The sequence below is a fragment of the Electrona antarctica genome, assembly GCF_951216825.1.
Source record: "Electrona antarctica genome assembly, chromosome: 9".
In the NCBI taxonomy this organism is placed as follows: Eukaryota; Metazoa; Chordata; class Actinopteri; order Myctophiformes; family Myctophidae; genus Electrona; species Electrona antarctica.
Genome location: NC_136790.1, coordinates 30,321,356 through 30,345,850, shown reverse-complemented (window position 1 = coordinate 30,345,850; position 24,495 = coordinate 30,321,356). Strand labels below are relative to the sequence as shown.

The 24,495-nt window shown below is 44.2% G+C and overlaps 1 protein-coding gene across 1 annotated transcript in view; it reads left to right on the top strand.

Moving 5' to 3' along the window:
- Positions 1 to 24,495, top strand: part of LOC306929906 (tensin-2-like) — a 47,660-nt gene that overhangs the window by 20,286 nt on the left and 2,879 nt on the right. The window contains exons 4-24 of the mRNA XM_079510638.1: positions 8,169 to 8,201; positions 8,355 to 8,401; positions 8,567 to 8,750; positions 9,472 to 9,522; positions 9,922 to 10,044; positions 10,260 to 10,324; positions 10,722 to 10,805; positions 11,865 to 11,977; positions 12,426 to 12,486; positions 12,676 to 12,751; positions 13,522 to 13,651; positions 14,578 to 14,643; positions 15,317 to 15,433; positions 15,799 to 17,148; positions 17,333 to 17,510; positions 19,056 to 19,999; positions 21,025 to 21,156; positions 23,289 to 23,381; positions 23,519 to 23,596; positions 23,740 to 23,817; positions 24,019 to 24,187. Coding sequence (XP_079366764.1) covers positions 8,169 to 8,201; positions 8,355 to 8,401; positions 8,567 to 8,750; positions 9,472 to 9,522; positions 9,922 to 10,044; positions 10,260 to 10,324; positions 10,722 to 10,805; positions 11,865 to 11,977; positions 12,426 to 12,486; positions 12,676 to 12,751; positions 13,522 to 13,651; positions 14,578 to 14,643; positions 15,317 to 15,433; positions 15,799 to 17,148; positions 17,333 to 17,510; positions 19,056 to 19,999; positions 21,025 to 21,156; positions 23,289 to 23,381; positions 23,519 to 23,596; positions 23,740 to 23,817; positions 24,019 to 24,187 — 4,172 coding nt within the window. The remainder of the gene's footprint in view (positions 1 to 8,168; positions 8,202 to 8,354; positions 8,402 to 8,566; positions 8,751 to 9,471; positions 9,523 to 9,921; positions 10,045 to 10,259; positions 10,325 to 10,721; positions 10,806 to 11,864; positions 11,978 to 12,425; positions 12,487 to 12,675; positions 12,752 to 13,521; positions 13,652 to 14,577; positions 14,644 to 15,316; positions 15,434 to 15,798; positions 17,149 to 17,332; positions 17,511 to 19,055; positions 20,000 to 21,024; positions 21,157 to 23,288; positions 23,382 to 23,518; positions 23,597 to 23,739; positions 23,818 to 24,018; positions 24,188 to 24,495) is intronic.

Sequence of the window (24,495 nt, the reverse complement as noted above, 5' to 3'; positions counted from 1 at the left end):
GATGATCTTTACGTCATTTCCAGGACGTCTTCACCAGTTGAAATAATATATGACTTAAGTTGATCTGGCCTTGATCGGACTCTCTCTGATTCATCCAGGGACATCCATCTTAGTGGGCAGAATTTATGTTGGTTGAAATCAGGTGATATACTGGGCCAGATCTCACTAGTCTTGGTTTGACTTGATCTGGCCCCAATCGAGACGTCACTAATTCGTTCAGGTGCTTGCTGGGACTCTCTCCTCCACTCAGAGTCACTTGAGGCTAATACAATGAGCAGCAGGGAGGAGATATCTTCTCAGGTGGAGAAGTCTTTGGGATGCTATTGTACCAGGATGTGCAGGCATAATCAAAATGGCATTAGAAATGCCCAATATTGATATTGATATTGCATCCATACTGCACCCACACACATCAGCTGGGCCTGATTACAAATGGCAATGAAACAGGATGCAGGAATGAGGAAACAATGATAAGACAAAGGAGTTGCTAGTGGGTTTTAGGAGAAGGAAGGGAGACTTGTGACATCTGGCTATGAATGGTCAATTTAGCAAAACACCTTGATCCTTCATTTAAATGTCCTTAATTTTCCAGGCTCCATATGGATTCAATGCAATTGTAATGGAAGCCAACCAGAGGCATTTCTTTTTAATACGGCTGAGGACGTTTGGATGTTTGGAGTGATGGAGGGAGAAGCATTGGTGCACTTCTACGCAGCACTGAGCTGTTGACCTGCATGGGGGGGTATGGTTAACACCTCATCTACACAGGCAAGGAGCGAGCGGTCCGACGGCGATACTGTCCTCATATGGAGCGGCAGCCATTGCGTTGCGACATAGCCTGAACCAATCAAATAACCAATAAATAGTAGTGTGTAGATCTCAACTAATAAAAGTGTTTGGGGCCGCGAAACCTCGCTAATAGAGACGCTGCGAGCGAATATAGGAGGGGTACGTCAGGACAGTCTCATTGAAAAACATGTATTCTAATGAGATTTATCATTTGCTCGCTTGCATCACTGAGAGTTGTTAGAGAGTTGTTAGAGAGGTCTGTGCACCCTGCATCCATAACCACTGGCTGTACGTTAGAGAGTTGTTAGAGAGGTCTGTGCAGTGTGTGCACCCTGCATCCATAACCACTGGCTGTACGTTAGAGAGTTGTTAGAGAGGTCTGTGCAGTGTGTGCACCCTGCATCCATAACCATTGGCTGTACGCACCTCCTCCCATTGTCTGATTTATGTCCATCCATACCAGCAGAATGGAAAGGAAGGCGCTCTCTATAAACTTTCTTTTCAAATTGCCTTTCGGCAAGAGGTTGCAGAGCATCCAGTGCATAATGTTCTGCCTATGCAATAGCACCTACTTGGCCAGAAGGCACCTGACCTTGCTGTGGGTGTAATGACATTAGACTCCTCAATTGGAATTGGAAGATGCACATCAAAGTAGGATTTGACCAAATATTTTATTTATCAGTCTTTTCTAATTTTACATTTTGTTTTGTCATACTTAGCTTATGGCAAAAAAACAAACAAAAAAACAGATTCCTCTCAGTCTTGACTCTTGACTTAGACTCTTAGACTTAGAAACGTATGTTTCTGCACTCATGCATACACGCACACACACATCTGCTTGGTCTTTCTTCTCCATCTACATCTCCGATTTCATTCATTCTTCTTCATCTTTCCTGGTTTGTTGGTCTCTGACTTCACTCACTTTAGGTCCTGTGTGAAGACTGGAATCTTTGAACCCCTCTCTCAGTCTCTCCCCCTTGATGTGTGTGTGTTTGTGTGTGTGCATGCGCGCAGGCTTCTACATTGTTAAAGTGGTTAATAATGGTGATTACCCCAGCAGTGGCTCCTTCTGCCATGCAATAACAAATCACAGTCTGTCACTCCTCCTTGTCTCCATTTATTTCCCCCTGTCTGTTTCCCCTCTTGTCTTTGCTTTCCCTGCCACATTCTCTTAAAGTCTGAATTCCTTCACTGTCTTGTCTCTAATACCACATCGTTCCCGTCACATTTAGTCTGTTTACTTTGTCTTTTGGAATAATTAAAAAAACTGTTGCAGCAAATTGTTTGTTTCCAAAGTCCACACATATTACACATATTAACAAATTAAACAAATGCATCTTGTGCTACAAACCTAGCTGCAAACAAAAAAAGTTTCATGAAAGTCCGCCCATCCGTTCTCATTTTTTCTGTTGATTATTTCCTTTATCTTGTATCCTTTCAAGACAAAATGTAGTCATCTGTCCGGGGCAGCCTGGTGGTACTCCCTGGTATTCATCTGTCCGGGGCAGCCTGGTGGTACTCCCTGGTATTCATCTGTCCGGGGCAGCCTGGTGGTACTCCCTGGTATTCATCTCATCTGTCCGGGGCAGCCTGGTGGTACTCCCTGGTATTCATCTGTCCGGGGCAGCCTGGTGGTACTCCCTGGTATTCCCTCCAACAAGTTGCATGAACATTGCATCCTTTCTCTCGCTCTCTCTCTCTCTCTCTCTCTCTCTCTCTCTCACACACACACACACACACACACACGCACACGCACACGCACACACACAGAAAAGATCGATTACAAACCCATGCTGCGTGCAGGATAATTAAATGTTCCAAATGTTCCATTGTTATTATCACAGGATAAAAAGGAAAGAACATGAATGCAAAAATAAACAGTAACTGAGGATATTACATGTTGCCACAGTGGGTGTGACTGTGTTGGTTTGGTTGGGTTATGGCTGCAACTGTTGGTTCTGGAATTGGTTCTCAAAAGGAACCCCGTATGGACCAAATAAGGGTACTACATTTGGTCCCATTTGTACACTTTGAGTTACAGACCTGTAAGAGTCCATTTGGAACTCCCTCAGGGAACTCTGAGGGTCCCTGGACCCCACTTAAGAACCACAGTTCTATGGTTCAGATGTTACCGTTTCCTCTTCTGGAGATTGGTTGTGATTGTGATTTCTATTCCTCTTTGGTTTTGATACCAGTTATTAGTCTCTATCCTGTGTATGTCACATGTGTTGTGGCATGTGTACTTGTGTCCCACCGACCTTAAAATCGACACACGCGTTCCACACCCCCACAGGGAGTGCCCGGTGTAGAGTCGGTCGGACCCACAGTTGTCCAGAACAGCCACAAAAGGCCTCTGCCCAGGCTCTGGACAGGGCCCCTGCCCAGGCTCTATATATGGAGCTGGCCTCTTCTGACATCACAACACTCCATATTAGGGCATGCCTGACACAGAAATCCATATGTACGTGTGTACGTCTGTAATCCACGTCACTCGAGAACCTTTCGCCCCACCGACTTCAAATTCGACACACGCGTTCCACACTCCCGCAGTGCCCGGTGTCGAGTAGGTCGGACCCACGATTGTCCACTATGTCCAGAATCGCTAGCCTGATTATCAGACTGTAGCTTTCTTGAAGCTTCAGTCCACTCAGAGAGTGGGCGGGGTCTTTGGGCTGGATCCAGGCTACAGAATCGCCACAAAAGGGGCAGCGGTGGCCTAAGTGTTAAAGGAGCGCCCTTGTTGCCGAAAGGTTGCCGGTTCGATTCCCCGTCCGGGGGCATGAAAAATCTGGGTGGGGAAGTGATTGTCATCACTCACCCAACACCGCTGAAGTGCCCTTGAGCAAGGCACTGAACCCCCAACTGCTCCCCCTGGAGCTGCTTAGTGTAAGACTGTGGTTGTACTGGTCAGCTCCCAGGTTTTAATGTGTGTGTGTGTGTGTGTGTGTGTGTGTGTGTGTGTGTGTGTCTGTGTGTTTCTATGTGCAGGGCATTGCTGAAAATGAGCACTTGTGCTCAGCTACTACCCTGGGTAAATAAAGCATAAAAAAAGGCCTTTGCCCGGGATCTGGATAGGGCCTCAGCCCAGGCTCCATATATGGAGCTGGCCTGTTCTGACACTACATACTCCATATTTGGGCATGCCTGACACAGAACTCCATATATAGGAATAAAGGGACAGAGAGACAGATACAGAAATCTCCATATATGGGGACACAGACAAATGGGTGGAACGGGTACTCTGACACGGGTACAACAGGTATTGCATAGCCGGGTGGGGCATGGATCCTCCATCGTTACCGACTCTGTGCTTTACAGCCGGGCACCAGTCTAGTTTATGTAAAAGCCAAGTGTATTTTATGTTTGTGTGTGTGTGTGTGTGTGTGTGTGTGTGTGTGTGTATGCATGCGTGCGTGCGTGCATGCGTGCGCGTGTGTGTGTGTGTGTGTGTGTATGTGTGTGTACACATGTACTCTACTATGCATCACCACACACTAATGATGTGTGCATGCGTGCACACATGCATGTTTATATTAAATTAATGTGTGCCATGTGACAATGTTTGTGTGCGTGTGTGCGTGCGTGCGTGCGTGTGTGCGTGCGTGCGTGCGTGTGCGTGTGCGTGTGTGCGTGTTTGCAGAATAATCTAGAGGCCTCAGGAAACGCCTGTGTAATTGGCAGCCAGAGAGATGTAATCTGTGTGTTGACGTTCTGCATTCTCTGTCCATCCCTTCATCCTTATCCTGAAAGGGACATGGGGCATGCCGTAATATCTCACTGTCTTTGATAGGGAAATAAAAAAGGGTCTAGCATCAGCATCAAAAATATATGCCAGTGAACAATTTATTTAATTCCTTTTGATGAAAACTAAAGAGGGAAGAAAATGGATACTGCACACATTCCCTGCACAATACGGTCATTCAGTCTCCCTTGGTTAAGTTCCTACATGCTCAATGTACCACTCAAGCCTTCCAGAGTCATTAGATGACAGAAAACAAACAAACTAGGCACCGGGGGAACCGAGGGGAATGTTTTAGCACACAAAACAAGGTGAAAATATATGGAGGGTCATTTTACAGACAGTCACTGTTTCTTTTCTGTTGTTTTTGTTTTGGTTGTAGATTATTTGGTTACTGCCAGAGATTTGACTCTTGAACCTGTCAACTGTCACCTGTCAACACCTGCTGGACCTCTGCCACGCAGGTCTCATCAGCAGACTATAACTCTGTTGACCTTTGGCCTTTCAACCATGCCTTGACACACAGAGTTATGAAGGTCAAATGGCCCAAGTGAGACCAGAATAGGAGCTTTGAAGGAACCAACTGAGTTTGGATCCTCGGCTCGGCTCGTCTCCTTTCCTTAGTCGACGTCATTATGTTTTCTTGGATTATGTCACCAGAGGGTTTCACACTTTAAGTTTAGGTATGTGTGTTTTGCTAGAAGCTCGTCTTGCATTGGTGAATGTGGTTTGATTGATTGATGGATTGATCATTGAAAATGTTATTAACAGTTTGTAGAATGGGTACAGTTCAAACAAAAGTACAGGTCAATACAAAATCTGCTATGAGGATAAAATAAATCATATGCAAGGGATAATGCATGGCTAGGTGGTCATTGTTGATTTATATATAAACAATGACCACCTAGCCATGCCTCGCTTATTACACGGCTACTTAATACATAAATTAGTCAATTTATCCAAAACACAACAAAACGAGGTATTTCCTTGCTTACGGTAATGAAAGTATTGCAAAAGTGTCACGCTGGTCGTCTGTCCAGCTGCAGCACTCGGAAAAGAGTGAGTTGATCAAATAGAATCCATTTTCGGGTACTGCATTGTCTATTTCTCGCTTGTTTAGCCGTAAATGACATTGTGTGTGTGTTTACATGGGTGTCATGTTGGATAGAGCAGTAAATCAAGCAGTGCAGCAGGTGCTCTGAGGCTTTGATTAGGCAGCGGAGACGTGTAATAAACGTGTAATAAACAAAGGAAATGTGAAAACAGGGAAAACGTGTACAGTATAAAATAGGGCGGGACTTTCTTTCAGGGGCTAGTTTCGAATTGCAGCCACCCATAAGTGCTCTTTGAGAGCGGTTTTGAAAGAGTCTAGCGATTCACATTTCTTAACGGCTGCTGGTAGGGCGTTCCACATTTTAGTGGCATAGGCATTAGTGGCGAAATTAATTTAAACCCTTGTTTGAGCCGAATCTGGGTTGAACTTGGTTTGTGGAACTCCCTCTGGTGTTGTGATCGTGGACTTCGTTGAAATTAAGGAAGTATTTAGACAGGTGCATCTTGTAGACCTCTTGTAGACCAGGCCCGTTGCAAGTTGCTGTACTCAGTCGCCACTCGTCAACCCTAAGCCATTCCAAGCTATCACAATGTGCATGGGTGAGGTGATTTCTGGGAGTGAGGCAAAGTAGTAGCCTGACCAGTTTGTTCTGGGATGTCTGGAGCCTTGTTTTAAGATACAAACTCATGAGCTGCATCAAATAAACTAGAATCCTCAAACCTTTTCTTGCTACAACCCAGACCCTGAGGTAAAACATAAGGTGCGGTAAGTACCTGAAGTAAGACATATGAAAGTAAGACATATAAGTCTGATTTCATATTGCATTCCATTCCAAACATTGCTGGCCCACAATAACCTAACTGACCTGGTGGAGATCTGTGCTCCGAGGAACACATTTTCTAATCTAAATATATATTCTCCTGAACCCCTAGAAAACTGACGCTGACTTACCAGTGTCTTAAGCTTCTCACTATGGAGTCTAATATTATATACAAAACTATTTTGATTGTTAGAATGTGTTGGACACTGTTATGATCTATTTGGATGTAGTCTATAGTGACTGTAGCCATGGCTGTTTGGATGTAGTCTATAGTGACTGTAGCCATGGCTGTTTGGGTGATGTAGTCTATAGTGACTGTAGCCATGGCTGTTTGGGTGACCTCTGTGTTCAATGTTTTATGTCTGTGTGGATGTAGTCTATAGTGACTGTAGCCATGGCTGTTTGGGTGACCTCTGTGTTAAATGTTTTATGTCTATGTGTGTGTGTGGTTTGGCAAGTTAGTGTTGGCTCACTGGCAAAAGGACTGTGCAGTGTGCACCACATGTGGAGTAATAAACTATGTCCCTCTCTGCTCCAAGTCTTCTTTACGAGTAAAAGAAACGTCAATATTATTGAGTGAGTACCTCTTATTATTGTATCTTGTATCTGATCAGTGTGTGTGTGTGTGTGTGTGTGTGTGTGGGGGGGGGGTGCATTGTATATTAACTGAAGGAGGCACTAAAGACCATGGGGTCACAAAAGTCAGTAGAGATATTGTGAGATATTGTGTTTGCAATGTTGACATTTTTGCCTGAATGTCAATCCGCTTGCTACATTTAAAGAAAATTGGATATTTTGTCGTACAGCTATTCTGCCCTACAAAGCCAAAGTGCAGTATAACTACGTTTTTGGATACACCGACTTATTTCTGTATCCCAAAGGTCAAATTAGCCTTCGTGATTTGGAGGATAAACAATTACCTCAGGCTCAAGAACATATTTACAATTAGTGTAATATCACTTATTTGCAGATATCTCATTTGTCTGACCGGTTGAAACACTTTTAAACCAATTATCAGACTTTTGTTTTCCTGTAGTTACTGCACTTTGGCTTTGTAGGGCAGTATTGCTAGAGGTAAGGCTATTTGGACAGAGTAGATTTTGAGACATCTTGTGTACAAATGGAAATGCTGGCTTAAGGGTGGTGCTAGCGGAAAGGGCATGGGGTCGGCTACTCGGCTATTGCAAAATCAATAGGATCCATCATCTGGGACACAGCAAATTCCATGGACAGTAGTTTATGAAATATGCTGTTTGGGAGTTAAATGTGAGCAAGTTAAATTTCTGGCCTGATAGTGGCTCTAGAGCAGTGGTGGCTCTAGAGCAGTGGTCATGGCTCTAGAGCAGTGGTCTAGAGCAGTGGTCTAGAGCAGTGGTCATGTGGGGACCCCCAGGGGGGTCCCCACATGACAGGTTTGTGTGCTGTGCATGCACGTGCATGCACGTGCATGCTTGCGTGCGAACATGCACAATACACATACTCTGGCATCACGGCTCGCCAGCCAATCATGTGGAACGGATAAATCGCTGCTGACAGCTTCTTCCCCAAACCAGCTGCTGCAGACGACAGAAGAGAGTCTTTCTGTCCCCTCCATCAGCACTCCTCCTTCCTGTTCATCCCTCCATCCCTATGCAGCTGCAGACAACTCAATAGCCTTAAACTAAGCACATGACTTCGCATGGGCTTCAGCCCCTCCAACTTTATGTTGCGTGCTTGTGGTTACATGAATGCTACATAACCTAATCGATACTCCATCTCACTTTTAGGTGACGACCACATGTATCTCAGCCCCAGACCTGGTGAGTCAATACACCTGTTTATTATTAAAACATTTATAATTACTATAATTACAGCTACAACACACAGTAATATAATATATAATAATTACTCAATAAAAATAAAGGTTTCAATCATGTAGCCAGTATCCCCCCCCCCCCTCTCTCTCTCTCTAGGGCTCCACTAAATCTACATCACAGAAGAAGAGGTGCTCCTTGCCTAGGTATATGGCCAAAGTCAATCATTTGATTAGCTTTTATATTTATATACGGTATATATATATATATATATACACACACACACACACACACACACACACACACACACACACACACACACACACAAAATGTTATGTCATCAAAATGTATAATATAAGCATGTCCTGCAGGAGTAAGAGTGTGGAGCGAGTGATGGAGCGAGTCATGGAGCGTCACTATGACTTTGACCTGACCTACATCACAGAGAGGATCATCTCCGTCTTCTTCCTGCCCGACCTGGAGGAACAACGCTACCGCCGCAACCTGCAGGAAGTGGCCGCCATGCTGAAGTCCAAGCACCAAGACAAGTTCCTGGTTAGTTGCAAAAACCTGACCACCACAGATACGTAGAGTTGAATTGGATTCGCGGGAAATTTGGGGAAAGGAACTGGTTGGAATAACATGTTCCTTCCACGCACTACCGTACATCCAACCGGGGAATCTCCCCCCTGTCAGGTGAAAAGAAGCGGCTTGGACTCCTCGTGCAGTGAAGGAAGCATGAGGTCAGTCCGTTGCTCTCCCCAGGTTGGCAGAGGGAGTGTAGCACCCAGGATTACATTAGATAATTGACACTGAGTAAAAAAGGGTTACAAAAATTGTGTGATTAAAATAAAGAGAGAGAATTGGATTTGCGTTCATTATGCAATAGGGATGACTTGCCAGCTCATAAAAGCCTAATTCAATGCGAGACCGTCAGAGTTATGGCAGTAATGATTTCTATTAAAGGCTTTTATTCTAGCAAAAATAAAGGCCTTTTTGTTTGTTCATTGGCATAATTTTCCATATATTTTATTGTTTTTGCATCTTAATCTGTAAGCGATTATAGACGATTGAGCTAATGTTTCCCTTCCCAGTTACTCGTAAAAGTTATAGTTTGCCGCGGTACTTTACAAATGTAGTGATATCTTTTATTTGGTTTAAACAATGCTAACGGCCAATCAGTTCAGTATATGGAACCAATTTTAAGCCCTCCATTTTGTTGAATGTGAATAAAGATCCCTGCTGGCTACTAACATCAAATCTCTTGTTCGACCAGCTCCTGAATTTATCAGAGAAAAGACATGACATCACCAGACTTAATCCAAAGGTATGACCTGTTATTATGTAGTATACTACATCACACGCATGTGTGTGTGTGTGTGTGTGTGTGTGTGTGTGTGTGTGTGTGTGTGTGTGTGTGTGTGTGTGTGTGTGTGTGTGTGTGTGTGTTTGTTTCACAAACTGTATGGTCACCTAGCAGTTTGGAGGTGAGGAGAGAACTAAGTGTTCTAATTGTCACCATATCAATTGTATCTCCACAATAACAACACCATAGAATGCCTACTGGCGTGAGCTCGAGGACCCGTGTTAAAAATCTGAACCCCATCTTGTCTTATGTCGCTCCTAACTCTCTGCCTTAGATGTTATGTCTCTCTACAACACTCTCCTGTCTGAAATAAATGCCATGAAAAAACATCCTCCTTGTCTGTTCTCCTCTCTGTACCAGGTGCAGGACTATGGCTGGCCTGATCTTCATGCCCCACCTCTGGACCGGATCTGTGCCGTGTGCAAGGCCATGGAGACATGGCTGTCCTCTGACCCCGGCAACGTGGTGGTCCTACACTGCAAGGTTGGCACACTGCACAGTGCACACTGCACACTGCACACTGCACAGTGCACAGTGCACACTGCACAGTGCACAGTGCACACTGCACACTGTACACTGCACAATGCACACTGCACAGTGCACACTGCACAGACACCTGCTTGTTTGTTCTGTGATGGAAACAGAATGTTGTGGAAAGAGTGCTGTCACGCGATAACTTGTGCCCTTCCTTCTGACAGGGAAACAAAGGGAAGACCGGCGTCATTGTGGCAGCGTACATGCACTACAGCAAGATCTCTGCTGGGTAACCTATACATATTGATCACATACTGTAGAGACTGTTTATACCATGCACGTACATTCATCTAATTTGCATTGGTTCCTGCATTTGGTCCTTGATGTTAAAAACTTTGAGAACCACTGTGCTACACTAAACAGAACAGAGCTTTCTAGGAAGTAAGGAAGCGGCCCAATTTCTTTCCAATATGGCTGCTGTGCCGAGCCTATTGCATATAAAGCAAGTGACTAATAGTCACTATTGTACTGTACGTAGTTAAATTTACTTTGCCCACAGCTGAAATGTATTAGCATTTGGGCCACTCTTAATTCTAAATCCCCATTAAACAATGCATGACCTTTCCGTAATGTACATTAACATTTATTTACTTGTTTAAATGTACTGTAAACCCATGTGTTTACAGGGCAGGACAGGCACTCACTACACTGGCCATGAGGAAATTCTGCGAAGACAAAGTCTCCACTTCTCTACAGCCCTCTCAGAACAGGTGTCTCATACCACGTCATACCATCTATTCTACAGATTATCCAAATGTCCTTATCTTGCAGATTATAATTGTTTTTTGCTGTTCCTTCCCTGTGTGGTTTCATATTTGATTATTTTGGCACTGTGCCAATTTAAGACATCAGAATCTGTTAGGTTAGAAATAAGTTTATGGGCCCGGACGTTTAGCTCAACCGTCTGGGCACCTAGGCTGCTGAGCCAGCCTGACGGTGTGCCGCGGGCTCGACTCCCGATCCCGACGGCCTTTGTCGCGTGTCTTCCCCCCCATCTCCCCCCATTTCCTGTCAGACTACTTTCAACCTACTGTATCAATAAAGGCAGAAAAAGCCAAAAACAATATCTTTAAAAAAAAAAAAAAAAGTTTAGCGTTAGGCATAGTTTTACTGAGGTTAAGGTTGGGAATAAGGTTAGGTTCGTTTAAGCATAATTTACTTAACGGTAGGTTACTTAGGAATACCCGGCCGCGCAGTTCCGCCGGCTGTACGACCGGGGCGAGTTGGTAAAGGGGCGACTCGTCTGGTATTCAGTATAACAGGTGGCTTCACTGGTTTAAGTGGTTACGGTTCAAATAAGTGAAACTAAAGCTACACTCCCAGAATGCCGGACACCTCACAGTCACAAAATATAATAACAAAACAGGGACAGAGCATTCACACGTTGCGCCCCCTCTCTCTGGAATGATCCCCCTCCAGCTGTTAGAGATGCACAGACTCTTTGGACATTTTTTAATCTAGGCTAGAAATCCATCTTTTTTCCTTGCATTAGGGTTCCCCCTAGTTTTATCGAATCCATTGTTATGACCACGTCTTGTCCTTTCTTTTCTTTTCTTTGTTGCTGATTTGTAAAGTTTTCAGCTCTGACTACCGCATGGTATTTGTTTGGCCATGCGTGCTGCCACATTGTACTGTGTTTCTTTGCTGCTGTGTTTTTTTGTTGTATGACTTACTGTGAAGTGCACAGAGACCCCTTGGGGTGATGTTGCACTATAGATAAAAAATAAATGACACTGAACTAAAAGCCTGGTTCTTGTTCTACCCACCAGGTACATCTACTACTTTGGTGGTCTGCTGTCTGGTTCCATTAAGATGAACAGCAGCCCTATGTTCCTCCACCAGATCCTCCTTCCCTCACTGCCCAACTTCCAGGTTGGCGGAGGTCAGTGTTTGACCTTTGACCTCCTACAACACTATACATCTGAGTACTGTAGTGTCCCAAACATTTTTATGCCCGGGAGGGACCCCCAAATTGATATGTATTTGGTCGTGGACCCCTATCTGAAAAGATTTTGAGCCAGGGACTCCATTTAAGAGAAGATTTGTTTTGTTACACTTTTCCAGGATTATTTAACCCATTAAGACCTGAGGCCGATTCTACAAAATAATGCTTTCTAAATTAGCGGTTAAGCTTTTGAGAATCATTACTGTGTAGGCTACACTACCATATAAGCACTTTGTGATCTTGTTCTTCAAAGGTGCTATACAATTAAAGCTTTATTATTATATATTATAGCCTAGTTTTAACCCCTCATACAAAAAAAACCTAAGCTCTTGCATGTGTTTGTTCATTTTATTGTCCTTGTGTCCTGGTCCATCTCTGTCCGCAGGTTACTATCCCTTCCTGAAGATCTATCAGTCTCTACAGCTGGTCTACACATCAGGGATCTAGTAAGTATATGCATAGTTTTACGTTACCACCTGCGAGATATCTGGTGCTCTGTGCTTACTGTAAAGTTGATGTTATTTACATGTGTGACAATACAACGACATGTATTGGCTTTACGTACTGTGCGTGTGTGTGTGTGTGTGCGTGCGTGTGTGCTTGCGTGCGTGCGTGCGTGTGTGCGTGTACTGTAGTGACCCCCAGAGTTCCACGGCAAGGAAGCTATGTATAACCATGGAACCAGCTCTACTGTTGAAGGGAGACATTATGGTGAGGAATACTACATCTTTAGATACCCATACCATGTGTATACAAACATCGCTCTAAACCAGTGGTTCTCAAAGTGGGTGCCGTGGCACAAGTCCAGATGTGCCGCAGTATACCTAGACCCTTAATAAAACGGAACTGAGTTGCACTGCACTTGGTGCGTTATTTTTTTATCTATTCTTCACCAATATCTCACCAAAACATTCACCAAAAATAGCTGATCTAGAAGCAGATCTACAAGCTCACAGCGCATTCTGTGACACATAGATCTGCATAGATTTTTGACGAATGTTCCCAGAATAGCAATGCTGTTGAAGTTTTCTGCGTGGCATATACTGTATCTTAGTAACCGTAATAATATGACATAAATGTATGGAGCTGTAAAACTTTTTTTAAATTGTTGTTTATTTAAAAATCATACAATTCTTTAAATAAAATCTATTTGATTTCACACACACACACACACACACACACACACACACACACACACACACACACACACACACACACACACACACACACACACACACACACACACACACACACACACAGAGCCTCTTATAGTTGGCTATCCTCTTGTTAAAAAGAAAAAAAGAAAAAGAAACCCTGGGAAGGATCACAACTAAGAGAGGGGAGACAATTCCAGGGCGGACAAGCATGCAATAATCTCTGAGTGAGCAATATCCAAATCAATCAGTCACTCAATTGTTGCATAGCAAGAGTATGCAGCCAGGGTTTAATTTGCTCTTGCATTCTGTCTCCCCCCCTTGCAGGTGAGGTGCTACCATCGGAGGCCCCGGGGTTCTGAGAGAGAGGTGGTGTTCAGAGTGCAGTTCCACACGTGTACTGTTCACGGAGCTCAACTGTGGTTCGGCAAGACTGAGCTGGACATGGCCTGCACAGGTAGGACGTCCAAGAATTGGATCACGGTTCTGCTACTTAGTTTATCCAAAGGGGATAAATCTTCCATTTTGGAACAGTCCAGTTATCTTTCCATCAATTGCAGATCTATTTTATAGGGCTTAGCTGAAAGGGGGATACAAGGGTAAAGAATGAGTAAATATATGGGACACAGATGTTTGTGCCTGCAGAGAGAGAGCATAAAAAGAAACAGGACTTGTTTTAGTGAAAAGCTTCTGCGCTACATTTCCATTCCTTTCCTTCACGTTGTTTTTGCGGCTACATAATTCAAGACCCTTTAAAGCTGTTGCAAAATGCACTTTGAAACAGATAACAAATAACAATGTCAGATGAGAAGAAACAGGAGGAGCTCATGCCTCGGTAAACCGCATTCCCCTGACACATGAAATATGAAATGAAATATGCTCCAAATAGATACATGTACATAATGCAGTGTTCATAATTAATAACACACACACACACACACACACACACACACACACACACACACACACACACACACACACACACACACACACACACACACACACACACACACACACACACACACACACACACACACACATATCTGAAAGCAGTGATGGAAGAAGTACCCACATTTTATTCTGAGATGTAGTGGATTAGAAGTAAAAGTATTAGAATGTTGGAAATTCTCCAGTAAAGCCAAAATACCTCAAAATGTTACTTAAGTACAGTACATGAGTAAATGTACTTACTTTCCAATTCCAGACATGCTGTGCTTTAGTTGATGATAGACTTTATTGTATGTACTGTCTACTTTAGCCCTCGTCTGTCTCAATGATAATTGAGATAATATAATAAATATTTTACATGTATTTGTAGACTACATTACTGATTCTAATGTTATTTGCTCTTTATTTGGGTCTAATGTCATTGTCTGTCTGCAGATGATAGGTTTCCTCCTGATGCTACCGTTGAATTTGTGTTTTCCAACAGTGCAGAGAAAATGAAAGGTAATGATCAAGGGCGTTGCTTGCGTTAGTGTGTCCTGTGTGGATGGGTACGTGTGTGTGGAAACAATAACATAACTAATTACACAGCTTGGTTGAGTGCTTGATTCTGATTGATTTTTCAATAATGACAGCCGAAGTCAATAACTGTCTAAACACAGATCTGCAATCTGCGTTGCTTGATTTTAGCTATATCTAACATGGCAGTCATGATGATGTAAACAAACACACAAATGTAGGGCCTACAGCTAAGAAGTAAACCCAGGAATGTTTTTAAACATTCCTGGGTGAGAAATAGACAATTCATTAACAGAATATTGATTCATATATGATCAACATTTCTCCTACCGGTGTTTTCCGAGCCGACCATGTTGCACACTGGACACACCTGACATGAGTTAATGGAAATTAATACAACCCTTTAAAAAGCAATCCAATCATGTTGTTGTTATTTCTGGGTCAAATTATTTAGTTCTTTATTATGTAGCCATGTAATAAGCTGGATAACCAACGGGGAAGCCGGTCATTAGTGAAAAATCACTGTCACTGTTTATTTCTCAATGATGACAGTCCATTATCCCTTGCATATATAACATTTACTTGTAAAACTAAGGTGAAAGTGGTGCATAATTCATATCTAACTTAATGCTTCATATCAAACTTTCTGCTTTACAAGGTCGTGAGTATCGTAAGAATGACCCTGCCATCAAAGTGGACTACAACATCTCAGACCCTGTGGTGAGATGGGACTCTTATGAGAATTTCAACCTGCACCACCAAGACAGCTTGGAAAGTAAGACACTTTAATAATCATCCATTCTTCATAAAGCGATACACACACACGCACATGTTGCATGCCCGCATGCACACGCAACCGCGCGCACACACACACACACACACACACACACACACTCACACACACACACACACACACGCACACACGCACACGCGCACACACACACACACACACACACACACACACACACACACACACACACACACACACACACACACACACACACACACACAATCGCACACACGCACACGCACACACACACACACACACACACACACACACACACACACACACACACACACACACACACACAAACACACATAGTACAATATTCATCACATGCTCTTCTTTTCTTTTGGTAGATATCTCTCATACAAAAGGTCCCCTGGATGGCAGTCTGTACGCCCAGGTGAGGAAACGTCGTGGGCCTTCGGGGGTGTCGCCTAACGGATGCCTTCCTGACAGTCCCACCGTGAAACCCCAGGCTCCCAGCCAGACCCAGTCTCACGGCCAGCCTCTGTCCTTCAGCTCGGACTCTGGTCACTCTTCAGCCCAGTCTGATCATCTGGAAGAACCCTCTCTCTCCCCTTCCTGCCAGGACAGAGAAGAGACGAAATGCCCATCAAACAGAGGAGAAGGGGAGAACAAAGCAAAGGGAAAAGAGAGGGACAGGGAGACAGCTATCTTGGATGATGGGGACCTTTCCAGCCCTAGTGGTTTGAAGCGTTCGTGTGGACGATGTGGGGAAGGGGGACAAAAGACGGAGAGAGAACGATGCCTTGCCAAATGTCACTGCTGCAGCAGCACTAAAAACAATCCCAAAAGTCGAACACTGCCGGCCTTACCATCCAAATCTGTTTCCCCTCCCCTCTGCCATCGTCATAGTGCACACCCGTTGCCAGAGCTGCCATGGGAACGCCCACCCATACCCCTTCCCTGCCTCCACAGTCCCTGCTACCCTTATTCCACCCCGGAGCACGCTCACCCACACAGCCACACCCTCCCAGCCTCAAACAGACTGTGCACAGGGGAAGACTGTCATCTCTTCCATTATTCCAGCCACGGGCCTTCCTCTCGTCTCTCCCACCAGTCGCTGCCCTCCAGCCCATACAGAGAGGTGTTCTTTAGTCCTCCTGCAACGTCCCCCGGTTGCCCCTGTCAGGATTGCACAAACAGGCGGGAGCACCAATCGGCTTCGGTTAGAACTTTCCACGCGCTGCACCCTGACCAAATAGAAAGCCCACATTGGGCACAAGAGGCAGGGGTGCAACGCACAAGGCAGGGCTCCGCGCTGTGGGAGGCCGAACACCCCTGGGAGGCTGAGAGAGAAGTGGAGTTCTGGCAGCGAAGGGTGGGCATGCCGTCGTACCACGCCTGCCACTCCCATTTAGAGCAGAGGCAAAGCCTGGACCAACGAGGCTTTGTCTTTGGGCCTCACCAGAGTTATGCCAGCCCCCACTCTCTCGTGGACATGCGGGATGGGACCAGCAGTGGTTACAACACCCCTCCACCACCTCGCCACTCCTGCCCCTGCTCCCCATATCAGGCCTCCCCTGCTGAGAGCCATGAGAGCCGGGGCTACGCCTCGGGGTACCAGTCTGGATCGGCCTCTCCTCTGCCTCCCACAAGCCCCAACCCCGGAACCCCTGGAGGCAGCATGCCAGAGAGCCCGTCTGGAGTCCAAGATCAGCAACGACCTAAGAGTCACATTGGTGAGTAATTAAGCACGGTGCACTGTTGAACCAGCGTGACTATGTCTGTTGGACTTATCTTTGACACTGTGTTATGTATTAAACGACACAAATTATTACATCATTGATGTAGAACTTTATGCATTGCCTCTATTACTTTACTTACTTACTCTAATTTCTTGGATCATCTCACCTCATCCAAAAGAAGATCACACACAGGCTGATATGGAGGACCATATATCACAAGGTTCAGTTCTTCTTCGAGAACAAGGTTCAGTAGAGAAATCAGACTCTAACAGGCAGGTGACCTGTTCCACCCCTGGACTGGATTCGGATCATGATTACACTGTCATTAGCAGCAGCCCAACACACACTGAGGATAGGTGGGTACCTAATCTAAACAGAAAATGTTTTTGTTAGCAATTGTTGAGGGGCGCTATAGCCCCACCTATGTTCAGCTTTTGGTGTGTGTGCACAAACTTTTTCCTACACAAACATTTCAATGCCATTGACAATTAATGGATAATTTTGAGTGTTCATGTAAACACAAACATTGCATAACACAAACATTGATGACGAAGGTGAGGACGCAAATTGTGATTGGCCGGAATGAGATGATGCAAGATCAGTGACGTATCTCTTACAACCTACAGGGGACGGATTCTTCAGCGGCCCAGTCCGCACGCACGAGTGTGTGGCTACATGCGTGAATTGTCACGGTTCTAGAGCAATTTGGTCCGGTTTCACAGCGTTTTTTAAAATACTAAAGACAAGGTGGCGATCCGAGCACTCAAAAAGTTAAATATGAGGAGAGGGTGGATAAAAATAGATGTACTTTAAGTTAAAAGAAGAAGGGCAAGTATGAAGAAAATCAAGCAAACACAGGTCCTTTATACTGAGACAGGCAAGTCAGACAATCGGCATTAGTGTGAGAACACACCCAGAGTTACACATGTGTGTGTGTGTGTGTGTGTGTGTGTGTGTGTGTGTGTGTGCGCGTGAGCCCTACACACTGATGAGCACATTGTCATATGTAATAACACAAGAAAAGCACAAAACAATCATTCAAGAAATAAGTGGGGCAAATTACAAAGAAAGAAGCTTTTCTTGTGTTATTACATATGACAATGCTTTCATCAGTGTGTAGGGCTCACGCACGCACGCACGCACGCACGCACGCACGCACGCACGCACGCACGCACGCACACACACACACACACACGTGTGTAACTCTGGGTGTGTTCTCACACTAATGCTGATTGTCTGACATGCCTGTCTCAGTATAAAGGACCTGTGTTTGCTTGATTTTCTTCATACTTGCCCTGATGAAGACTCTGTTAGTCGAAACATGTTTTTTTAAATAATTTAATTAGTGGGAACACTGGTACTGTAACTGAGAAGAGTCTGGGTTCAAAGTATGGGTGACAACAACAACAACAACAACAACGTCAGCAATAAGCCCATCCATGGCTTGATAAGAACATACTGGAAAATACATAGCTCAGCTGTGGGTGTACCACATCCTACTACACAGTACAACATTATACTTTCTTGAAACGAGAATTTACGTCATATGTGTCTGAGCAAATTGGCTTTTTGTGCCAACACAAACATTAAATTCCATTGACAGTGAAAGGAGAATTAATTTACATCAGATATATCTGAGCAAATCGTCTTTTTGTGCTAACACAAACATTAAATGCCATTGACAATGAAAGGAGAATTTACCTCAAATGTGTCTGAGCAAATCGACATGTTACGCCATGATGATGTACGGTGATAAGAGCGCCCCTCAATTCACACAGGTGTGATTTTAAACTTCTATTATGAACTACAAGTTTTCCGAGCACCCAGACCCTCTCCTTGTTCTCGCTTTTATCTAGTTGGAATCTGTCCGTGTATTTTTCATGCTATGTCTCTTTTTCCAGTGTAACAGAGGAGAAGCTTGCTGATAGCCCAGAGCAGAGAAGTCCCTCGCAGATCCAGGATCCAAACCAAGGAACCTCAGCTTCTGCCTCTGTGGACTCCAATGCAAATTGTGACAGCACTGCCACGCAAATAACAACTGAGACGACAGCACAAAGCCAAAGTTCTTCTAGCACACCCAAAGACTCAGCACAGACTGCTGATCTTTCCCCGGGTTTGAGCAAGAATGTAGAAGAAAATGTTACTGGGGGCGTAGATGGATCTAACCCCTCAGAAACATTGGCCCGGACTCCGGTCATCATTCTGCCCAGGTCCATCCAACCAGGTGTCCCAGGGATCCAAATGCAAATCAACGGCTCTGCCATCCCTGACGACAGCCAAAGCAATAACAGTAGGGCCGAGTCCCTGAGCCCTTCCTCCAGTCACAGTTCCACTCCAACTTCTCCCAATGGCACCCCAGACAGACGCTCATTCCCTCAGGCACCCTCATTGGCTGTAGAGCCGTCAGGGCGGAGACTAACCCCGGACAGGGACAGCACGGCTGACACCAAACCCCCCTCACCTGTGCCAGACGGATATTGCACACCGACCTTCCCCATGGCGTCCTACTACTACCCATTGTTGAACGTACCCCGTGTGCCGTACACAGGGTACACAGCAATTACCATCCCCGCCATTCAGCCTCCACTACCAGAGAAGAAGCGCTTGTCATCCACACCGGGCACAGCCCAAAATGGACACAACTCCCTTCTGAGGTCATCTGCACCGTCCCCGCCAAGCCCACCGCACCATGTGACATTCTCCACCTCTGCAGGAGATGTGCCTCCACCTGTAAGACGAGGGTCAACGCAGTCTAGTGAGACAGACAGAGACAGCAGAGTCAACTCCATGTTTGTCCAGGACAGCTCCAAGTACTGGTACAAGCCAGGCATCACCAGAGACCAAGGTGAAATCAGAGTAGCAGAACCAAGTGGAATTGAATAGAGCTAGAAATAAAAGATGATATATCGAACATGATTTTATGATTATTATAATTTGGATTGCACAGTAGTCCGTTTCATCCGTTGTTTACGTGTAGAACTTTTTACACTCTCAGGAGGCCTCTAAACTCATGCAAATAAGCACCCGCAAAGTGTGAAATGCACCCCTAACTGTGCTTCCAAGCAAATAGCGTCTCAGGGCTCCAGTGCTATTTGCTCGTATTTAAATTAGGCAATTTGCATACATTTGGCACAATATTGGCCCTTTTCTATGTAAATGACTTGAGTCTCCTTGCATAAAAGGAAACACAAACACCAGCGATAATAGCCACCCGCAGACTGCCGCAGTTAGAGTGAAAGTTATTCGCATCTTCAGAGAGCTGGTGGTAACTGAAGCGCATTCATAAGGTGTGTCATGCCCCAAACTTCCCAATGATTATGGCAGCAGTGCCGAAGGCTTGGTCATGACAGGCGTGATCGTGTGCAGATAATTCAAAGGAGATAGACCAGAATATTTTTATTGCATTTCTTTGTCATGTGTGTACAGGAGGTTAATATCTGAATTGTCCAAGCATCCAATGGTTTTTCAGCAACCTGTTCTGTGACGGGACTGAGGTTTACCTCCATAATTGATGTTGAAGTAGAAGCCACATCAGCGTAATACCTTCCCTCGTTTTCAAACTCTGTGTTTGTGGCCTACACTATACATCTTTTGTGAATAGGGGCTGATAGCAGCTTCAAATTATGTGCAATTCATGGTGCTATGAAATGAATGGGTGCAATCCATTCTTTGTGAATTTGCTAGGCTACGGTCATACTTCACTTTTTGTCTGCCTATGTGGCCGTCTTTTTGCAATGGTTTTCAATGAGAACGGAGCGCTTTCACACAATTGCTTTGCAGATTCACATCACAGATCACATCACAACAGACAACTGCTTCTCTATTTCTGTCCCCACAGCAGCTTTACGTTTTCTGTTTTCTCCACTGTAGCGATAGCAGTTCTCAAGGATAAGGAGCCAGGTGCTTTCCTCATTAGAGACAGCAACTCTTTCCAGGGGGCGTATGGCCTGGCCCTCAAGGTGGCCACCCCACCTCCTAATGCCAACCTCACTGGAAACAAAGGTACTGATCATAAGTAATGCAATATTCATTGTGCATCCTTATATTGCAGTGGTTCTCACACCTTTTAATTTCAAGGACCCCCATAACTGAGTTACAGACATTTAAGGGTCTATTTAGACCTCCTCAAGGAACCCTGAGACTTTTGTTATATTGTAAGTTTGTAACATATATTTTTTTTAGGGGTGCACAGATGTATCGGCCGACAATCGGTAGGGGCCGATGTTTGCCTTGTTAACTGCCATCGGCGCATCGGTAAAGAACTTGACTTTCACCGATGGCAGTGGCGGATGGTCTGCTTTGCAGGCAAATCCGGTAATACACCCTTGTACGGAGATGTATAGAGCGGCTGCTTGTCGCTCAGTGCACTGATATGCAGTGATATTCCTCCCCCCCCCCTCCCCTCACAGGCTCACACACAGGCAGCGGGCACCGTTTCAACTCAAGACAGTCATTAGTCAAGTTTAGTTGTCCTGTCACAGGACAACTAAACTTTTTTTTCTTTTTCTTTTCAGTTTACCAAACTATAATCCACAAGTTAGTGATGGTGTGAGCGCTACAGTGAATACCCTTGCGCAGCGCGAGGTAATTAACGCCAGCTGCAAACGATCAATGGTCTTTGATTGTGTGATTAACGGATCATTTTGGGCCAATACTGGGTGTTGGGGGTGCGTCAGTTCGGTCAACGTCAAAGTCCTCCACATCCCCAAAAATAATCATTCGTGCCATACTCAGCCTATATGCACAACAGATTGTTTTAATTCAAAGTGGTATATATTCTCTGAAATGTTTGTCATCCCATGTATCTACTAGTGTTGCGTCCACATGCAGCACGTTGTGAGCTTACTATTTTGAGTATTTTCGGTGCGCACTCAGTACTCACCATGAATCCAAGCAGATGTCCTCACAAGTATAGGTAAAACACAGCCACCACAGTCCTCAGCGCAATGGCAATCGCAATTGAGATTTAACTTGTGCCATACTCAGCCAATAGGGTATGCGTGTGACATCATCATCAAACCTGGACGTTATGTGGGAACGCCTACTGAGTGGCAAAAAACGACTTTCTGGCCTTGACAGCCTATACATCCAAACAGAAAAGTTGTATTTGATTGCATTAAACAACGTTAAACGAGTGTCACTTTGCCACTCGATTTGCCATTCACTTTATGCATGTGCATACCCTCCATCCTCAACCGATTGTTATAATTCCAAATGGTCTATATTCCGTGAAGTGTATATTTTCATTGGGTGTATAAGTCATGTTTTTTATATGCCTTTATCAAAGAGGTCCACCGTCCACATGAGAAAGGAGAGAGATGGTAGGGTAAGCACCAAGCCCTGTTAGCCATGCAGCCTATATTTCATGAGCTGTGGTGGCTTGTTAGGCCTGCACTCTCTCAATTAGGGATTTTCCCAGCGGTTAATTTCACTGATGTGTACAACCTTTATTCAAATAGTTGAAAATGTATTAATTAAAAAACTGAGCACATGTATTTTTGATCTAATAAGGCCAAACCTCATTTGAAAGAATATATTATACTATAATATATATAGTATATGACAGCCTTTTAAAATCTTTATAATATTAGAATTTTACACAGCTGTGCTACCAAACTAATTACATCATGTCAGTCTGTTTGCACAAATCTGGGTCAAATCAATTATAATATTCTCAATATTAAATCAAAAAGACAAAAGACTTTGGGCCCTATTATGCGTGTCTTAAGTACCAGGTCTTATGACTTAACTTAAGACCTGGAGGCGTGGTCAATGCTGTTTGGCCACTCAGAATAGCCAAATGGCATTGATCACGCCTCCAGGTCTTAAGTTAAGTAATAAGACCTGGTACTTAAGACGTGCATAATAGGGCCCTTTGCCTGCTATGTATGTTTATCATAACTTTTAATTTTGCACAAAAAAAGCATGCTTGACAGGATTTTGCATATTAACAGCCCGGGCTACCATTTGGAAAAATACGGTATATATACAAACATCGGCATCGGTGACTATTTTACATCGGTATCGGCCAAGAATTTCCACATCGGTGCACCCCTAATTATTTTTCTACCAACAAGTGTGCTTACAAATGTTGTCATACAGAATCTTTCTATTTTCTCCCCTCGTTCTCTCAGGGGATCCACTGGAACAGCTGGTCAGACACTTCCTCATAGAGACTGGGCCGCGGGGAGTCAAGATCAAGGGCTGTCAGAATGAATCCTACTTTGGTCAGTTATGTCTCCAACACAACTTGGATGATATATAGCCCGGTTAGGACAATAGGATGCAGTGAATGTTTTCAAATATACAGTCAGCTAAATAAAAGACAAGAAAATAATATTATTTTTATTATATTCAACTTCAGGAAGTTTATCAGCCCTGGTTTACCAACATTCAATCACTCCCATCTCCCTTCCATGTGCTCTGCGTGTCCCAGAAAAAGGTAATATCAATTTAATTTCAATAAATGAAGAGTTTAAGTTTAGTCACAACATGAGACATCCTTCATTGCGTACTTTATGATTTGTTTGTAATCTGTGTACCGGTATTTTATTAAGACTGAACTGAACAAGGATTATGTTTCAGATCTGGTGGGAGAGCTTCAGGAGATACAGAGTTCCACAAGCACCAGCACAGCAGCTGATCTTCTCAAACAAGGAGCAGGTAAAAGAGGTTATAGTAATGCCTGGAATTATTTTTTTATTAATGTAATGTAAATGAATGTTACCAGATTAGATTTGATTAGGAATGTATATTATATTTTATTGTACTAAATTGTATTAGATTTAATTTTCACTTCAAAATTATGACACAGTGATGTAATGCTAATCCATGTTAATCCATAATGCTCTATGTTTGATCCAGCCTGCAATGTACTTTACCTGAACTCTGTGGAAACTGAGTCGCTTACGGGACCCCAGGCCATCTCCAAGGCAACCAAATGCACCCTGGCTCTGAGTCCTCGTCCCACTCCAACCGTGGTCCACTTCAAAGTGTCAGCTCAGGGCATCACTCTCACTGACAGCAAAAGGCGGTATGTTGAAGGGACTAAATGATGGGTGCAGTACTTAGTTTAGAGTCTAAACTTAGTTAGACTAGTCATTTGGTTAGACCAGTCATTAGTCCTACAACTACAACCTATCTCAAACCCTCACCCTAACCCTAACCTCCCACGGGGCAGCACACCTAAACCTAACCTTAACCCATGTCTAACAAATGACTAGTCTAAAAAATGATAGTTCCACAACTTCCAGATTGGTTAAATATGTTTGTTCTTTTCAGAGAAATGTTAATATACTCACCACCACTGTAAATGTGTGTGTGTGTGTGTGTGTGTGTGTG